This window comes from Argentina silus (genome assembly GCF_951799395.1).
Source record: "Argentina silus genome assembly, chromosome: 5".
Classification (NCBI taxonomy): Eukaryota; Metazoa; Chordata; class Actinopteri; order Argentiniformes; family Argentinidae; genus Argentina; species Argentina silus.
This window is the reverse complement of record NC_139659.1, coordinates 8,172,771-8,179,868: the sequence shown is the minus strand read 5'-3', so window position 1 is coordinate 8,179,868 and position 7,098 is coordinate 8,172,771. Positions and strand designations below refer to the sequence as shown.

Sequence of the window (7,098 nt, the reverse complement as noted above, 5' to 3'; positions counted from 1 at the left end):
TACCCGTGCAAAGAGTGACTAACAACTAAATAGGCCTACAGCTAAGTTCAAATAGAGCATTGTAATTCTCCTCATTGATGATGTTGATGACTTTGAATTTAGGGAGCAATTAATCTATAAGAGTAAGTAATGATTTAATGTAATAATAAAAACACATTAATGAGCAAAAGCTGCAGTGCATCAATATCCATTTTACGACTGTAAAACTGACCACATCTACTGACTACCAGTTTTATCTTCTATAATCTTGATGCAATTCAGTCCACAGGTCACTAGAGGGTGATGTTTAACCATGAACTACAGTCCATACTCTGAACTCAAACAGTTGAAACTGTTTTCCTAAAACACATTATATCACAAAATACTGTAAATCCTGGGGCCATTAAAGGGCCAATCTGGGATTCAAACAATAACAAAGCAGTCTCCCGCCACTTTTTTTTTGTAAATAGCTGAGGGTTGAGACTGGAGAAATGTAACCACTCTTAAATTCATAGATGGAGCTACTGTATGGATGCAAGGACTGACCATCAATGAGATCAAAATTATAGTTTTAACCATGTAATGAATCTATGCACTGTTTGTTTACAATTACATTGTTTCCAAACATATATTTGTGGTTTTGATGGGTTAAGACAGTTGAACTAATGTACCAATCCTGGATTGCTCCTTTAACAAATCAAGAAAGGTGAAGATGGACCAGATAAGATTATTAGGTAATTGAATTGATTAAAAACATCAATATGTAATATGATGTAATATATTACATTTGAGACAAAAGTGAAAGTAGAGATTAACCTCTGGTCCTGAACATACATACAGGATACTGTACACACATACACACACATCTATGCAAAAATACAACTGCTTAAAAGCAAAATAATTGCTGAACTGATTTTTTTTTTTTTCAATTCAATGTCATACTTTTTGCTACATCTGAGTTGAATCCATGGGGTGATAAATTACCCTGTATCTGCCAGGGGAGGCTAGTAGAGGTACAAATCAGAGGACAGGCTCATTGTAATGCATGGAATGGAATGAGGAATGCCTCCACTGCAAACATTTCTCCACTGATATCCACTGATATCTGCCCAACACTGTCCCAAGCAAGAGACACTTTTTACCACAGTTTTACAACATCAATCATTTACAGGTATATTCACTTAAGTCACAGAGGGATTTTGCTAGAGAAATCAATCAACATGCTCAACTTCAATCTAGAATACAGTGAAAGGGTTTGCATTATTCCAGCCATGACTGGGTCCATCTGTTTTGATAGCTCTCTCTGCTTCATTTACCTTCACCTGTTCGTCCACAATTCCTCTCCCTCTAGGGTGTCTGTCTGCCTACTGTTGCTTCATAACCTGCTACAGCTGCCAAGGCTCTGGTCCTGCTCACAATGACTGCGTTCAGACTGAACAGGACATTGTTCCCTTCCTTGTAATTATTCCCGGACCAGAATAGAGTGTACTGTTTGTCCATTTTGACTTGCTGACCTTGTGTTGGAATGGTGTGCGTTCTCTTTCGATCTTTCCAAGCACAGAAGTGTTTCTGCTTGCTCTGGGTAGCTTTGTCTTCTTAACCACTCAGAAGCTGAGTGGTTTAGACTGAGTGGTATTCGTACCAGTGCAGCCATTGTTATGTGGCGGGTCAATAACACTCAAAAGCAGGGTGCTGCTGGTCTTCTTGGGCCGCACACTAAACAGGTGCATGGGGGGGAAGGATTTCAATGTGGCACCCTCCGGCTCTGGCCTAGGCAGTGGTATGGGCTCTGGCTCCCAGGCCACCCTGCTCCACTGGTGCATCCCTGTCTGGGTGGGGCATGGCTCTGCCCTGCTGCAAGGGAGGGGGCCCTCCACAGCCGAGACACCCACCCGTGCACTCCTACCCCCCAGACGCCTGATGCTGGACCACCAGCGTGACTTGGCCCTCTGGCTGTGGGTCAGCAGGGCCATCAGGTCCCTCTTGAAGTTGGTGTTGAGGGCGACGTAGACCAGAGGATTGCACACAGAGTTGCTGAAGCCCAGGATCTGCACCACACTGATCAGGACAAACTCAGAGTTCAGGTCCAGCTCCAGCTGCCCTAGGGAAGAGAAGACAACACAAACATCTTCTCAGAAATGAGGGCACAGCCAACATTGATCCAATCTATTGGTGGATAATTTATATACTTTGATGGGATCTTTCAGATGCATGCTACTGGGCCTGACAATGTCATAGGATACAGTGTGTGTGTGTATTTGGGATTCAAAGGGGTCTTTTATTACCATAGTCAAGGAGCAGAGACACCAGGTGAAAAGGGGCCCAGCAGGCAGCAAACAGCAGCACCACAGTGGCCATCATTCTCACTGCTCGCCTCTTCTTCCTACACTCCACCACACACATACAGTACATTGAACATTGTCCTGTACAGACACACGAACATTGAACTACATTCAACATGTCATATTCACTACATCAAGTGTTTCCGCTGATGATGTGATACATAATAGATTGGCTTCCATATTGAATGAGATATACAATTGATGCATGGACATAATCACAACCCCACCATATTAATGGATTGGTAGGTATACAGTAATCCCTTACATATCGATCAAGTGATACACTCTGTTTCAGACAATCAGTGACTGATGTACACTGCCCACAGTGATACAATGATTGCCTGATGAGCAGTGATCAGGAGTTGACAACAGTATTGCAAAATTGTCAAAACTGATGATTAATAACCAATTCATTCTTAACGTTAGGGGTTACACTCTTTTTTTTAGCCCCACCAACGTCTCCACCACCTTAATCTGAGATCCCACCTGGTGATCTTGTTGATCTCGGACCCGGGCAGAGTCTGGAACATGACGTCATGGATGCGGTGCTTCCCCCACAGTTCTCGCATTATCTTCCCGTACAGGACACTCATGGTTACCATTGGGACCAGGAAAACCAGCACGGACAGGCAGGTAGTGTAGGCCCGCCTCTGCTGTATCCTAGGCCACACCTCCAGGCAGCAGGTGTGGACAACATCATACAAGAAGTCATACTTCACCTGAGGTAGGGGGAGGAGGGAGGGGGGGAATGTAAGCTGCCTGAAAACAACCCCTAGCTCTGACAGAACCATAACTGTGATATACCAACTGGCTTAAAGACGCTCTCCAGAGGGCTCCAATGAAAAGATTTCACTAAAATTATAGTATTCAAATGACAATTTGGGATAGGAGGAAACAATATAAGCACACGTGATGCAATATGAAGAGTGAGGTGGATGATGAGTGGTACCTTTTTATTCATCAAATGTGTGTTAATTTATCCTCTTTTAAAACTGCTGCAGACAATTTGATTCGAAATCTCTTCTGTTAATTTGGCCTTGTTCCGTCTAAATCTAGGCCATATACTGCATGATTGTTTTTTGGTTCAGAGCTTCAATTCTTCTCAATGGTGGATCACAACTTGCTTTTTATTATATGTCTGGGCTGATTGTGGTCTACATTTATCAGGTAAAAACATTTTTTACTGACCTATTCTAACAGTATGTGAATTATCCTTCACATAACATATATTGTTGGATTAGACACTTGTTCTTGTTATGCACTACAGAGTATGACCTTACATTAATGTTTATCAGTACGGCTTTCTATAAAGTTCATTACTTTTAAGATTCATGTATAATGACAGTAATTACCTATGCTATATAACATGACTTACAAGTGACCACAGGGAGGTGACATCAAATCCACATCACAGTTGTTATTACTAGCTTCTGACTAGCTCTTGATTGGATTGGCCTACCGGTAATTGTTATCTCTCTCTCTCTCTCTCTCTCTCTCTCTCAATATAGTAAACAACTGCTCATAAGGAGTGCTTGAATGAAACTCCAGGACACTGGGACATCGGATGTATTATTCAATAGATCTGTGTCCTTCCCAGTGATTAGATGATAACGATGGTCTGAAATGGTGATTGCTGGCTTTGAAACAATGGGAAATCGTGTGAATTAAATAAAGCAAATGGTTTATGAATATGCACAGCTGGTGATGATGGAAATGAAGGTTCTTGATATTTGTGCTTACCTCCACCTTCTGTACAAACCACATAGGGGCTGCTATTGCCAGAGCAACAAGCCACACAGCCGCTGCAGGGGTGATAGAGGATTCATTACTTTAGAAATATAATTGTTTGTTTTACCAGAAATTTAATTGCTGCCATTACTGCTGTGAAAGCCTTGTGTGGTTGATGGTTAAAACAGACCCTACAAACTACCAGACACAACTTGATGCCTCTCCTCCCCTCGGCATGGCCTTACCCAGCATCTTGCAGGCATGGCAGAGGAAGTAGTCATTGCGGACATGGAGCGGGAAGAGGATGCCCTGAAATCTCTCCATGGCGATGCATGTCATGGTGAGGATGTTGGTTGTTATGGCAGTCACCTGGAGAAATGGCACCAGCTTGCAAAGAAAATCCCCTAAAATCAACAGGAGTTGTGTCATTTAGTCCAAAAGGCCAAGCAAGCACTATTCTCTACTATGCTCTAAATTATGCTATACATACTGTAGCAATCAGATTGCTATCAAATTTCAGTTTTAATGTTTTTTGTTCTATGGTCAGATTATTAATGATAATGCCCCTAAACCCTCCTATTGATCCCTTAACACCCTGATCACATTAATTCCTGTGCACACCCCAGAGAGATTAGCTGTAGTCCCTTGGAGATGATTGCTTCCTGAAATGAAAGGAAAGGCCAAAGGTATGCCTATAAGTAGAAATTGGAAATGTAGGTGAAATGTATTATGACATTTGATCTGTAATAAACCATCTATATTGGCTGTTGTTTCACATGACCAGCTACATTATCATATCTATATAGTATTTTAGTTAGCAATTCAGCAAACATACCATAAGGCCCTATAGGAACATAATTGTGTCTATTATGTCATGTTTTCTTGTTTTAACAAAGGATATTGGACATGACTGGAGTAAAATAGCATGACAACCGAAAGCTACACACCCAAAATACATCAGTATAGACAGTTTTTTCAACATAAGACAAAACACCACATTTTTCAAGATAAAACACAAAATGTTCCTTTGAAAAAACAGGTGCAATTATAAGAAGGACCAATTATTGTGTTCTTTGTCTGTTTGGACCAATTATTGTGTTCTATGTCTGTTTGATATACAAGCACTGAATGGTGAACAGGTTCTGACAGGGTTATTACAGCCAGATCATCCTTAACATGACCTTCAGTGTGGGACAAAGCAATGGTTTGTTGTTTAATCTTCTTCGATGGCACCAAGGCATCATACCTGTTCAGGTATTAGAAGAAGAACAAGGGCTGCCCTCAGATGTGAAAACAAGAAGATAACTGAGCAAACAAAAATTAATACAGAGGAAGGAAGAAAGAAAACAGCAGCTTATAAAAAGATCTGAATGTTTTTGCTGCCCCTAACCATTTGTTACCGCATTTGAGGATATACTACTCCCCTGCCTACTCGCCAAATCCTGTTTTTGCTTCAACTAAACCTCCAGTATTTTCTGCCTGAGATTGGTCTAATCAACACCACGCATTCCCCCTACAGGCAGTGTTCCATCCCAGTGTCTGTCACTTTCTGTGCTGCATTTCCCCATCATCTGTCTCCTCCTTTTATTTAATATTTGTGTAAATATTTGTGTAGGCCTATTATATACATTATATACAGATTTTGTCACATTTTAGAAATCATCTTGTGCCCCCCCCACCCCCCAATCCCACGTGGGGGGCCCAACCCCAAGATTGAGAACCACTGGTCTGAATAAAGCAAAAACATGATGAACTTACCTGCCAGCCAGTTGGTGAAGAAGTGCTGCAAAAGAGTGGCAGGCACACAGACGATGGCAATGAGGAGGTCACTGAGTGCCAGCGAGCAGATGAAGAAGGTGCTGGGAGACTGGAGAGTCTTCCTCTTACAGAGTAGCACCAGGACTGACACGTTCCCCACCACTGCAAGGCCAAAGATGAGCAGGTAGAGCAGCCCGAACAGGGGCTGCAGTGGGCTGGGCAGCCTGGGTACTGACACCAGGGGTGGGATGGAGAACTGATGGATCAACTGCCATCTGGAGAGGTTGGAAGCCTCCAGCCATAAGTTCAAGTGATGGGCGGTGAGGTTCATAGTGCAGGTGGGTCTACGCTATGGCAAAGGAGGAAAGGTGTGAGGGATGAGTGGGAGTAATAATTGTGCCTTGTGGCTAAGCCTGTTCAATCATGACTCTTACTTGGCTTCTCTTCTTTCCCTGGTTTTTCCCAAAGCTTGTGTTCTGAGGCTCTGAGTGTAGCATTAGCTGAAGTCAGCTTGCTCTGGATATGGATATATTGTAATGTCTCATCCTGTTTCTTAGTTTATGTTTGTCTTTGTATCATGTTATTAGTTTATTGTTTCCTGATTATTTTTGTGTTACTCACCTTGTCTCTCGTTTCAGACACTTCACCACCTGCCCTTGTGTGTTTCCCGCCTGCCCTTGTGTCTACCCCGCCCTGATTGGCTTCACCTGTTCCTCATCATCCTTCCCTGTGTATTTAGTCTGCATGTTCCCGTATCTGTGCCAGTTCATCTTTGTACCTTCGTGTCATATGTCCCAGCATTTCCTAGTAATAAGTGTTCTTGGTTTTTGATTTCCGAGTGTGTTTTCGACTTTGCCTTTTTGCCTACCCCTTTTCGGATTATCTGCCTGCCTTTTTGAACTGCCTACCTGTGTACCAAACCCTGCTTTGCCTACCCTCTTCCTGGATTTTCCATTCGTCTTCTTGGGAAATCACAGCAATTCTCTGAATGCAACAGTACACCCATTATTCCATTTCTCCAGGCTATTAGTTTAGAACACCAAGGTCAATCTGATTTTGTTTAGTGTGTCTGCAAGCCCAGTTAATAGCTGGATAAAGCCAGTGGTGAAATGAATGAGACACCAGGGTCTGGTATTATGACTGGTTAGAAATAGCTATTGTATCATACAAAGGGTCACTTATAAAAGAATAATGCAGGGATTCTGCAGTGCCATAAGGGACTGAAGGAATGTGCAACTGCCTCTTACAAGTGAAATATGTCGCCAGTAGAGCTGCGGCTGAAATTGTTGCA

General features: G+C 42.4%; 1 protein-coding gene across 1 annotated transcript; it reads right to left on the bottom strand.

The window, feature by feature from the left end:
- Window positions 1–1,583: 1,583 nt before the first annotated feature.
- Window positions 1,584–6,138, bottom strand: LOC310804677 (pyroglutamylated RF-amide peptide receptor; the record flags this gene model as incomplete). The annotated part of the gene is made up of 6 exons (XM_083669995.1): window positions 1,584–2,080; window positions 2,265–2,362; window positions 2,808–3,040; window positions 4,062–4,123; window positions 4,295–4,453; window positions 5,808–6,138. The coding sequence occupies 6 exons, from the start codon at window positions 6,136–6,138 to the stop codon at window positions 1,584–1,586; spliced, it is 1,380 nt and encodes a 459-aa protein (XP_083526121.1).
- Between the last annotated feature and the right edge of the window lie 960 nt (window positions 6,139–7,098).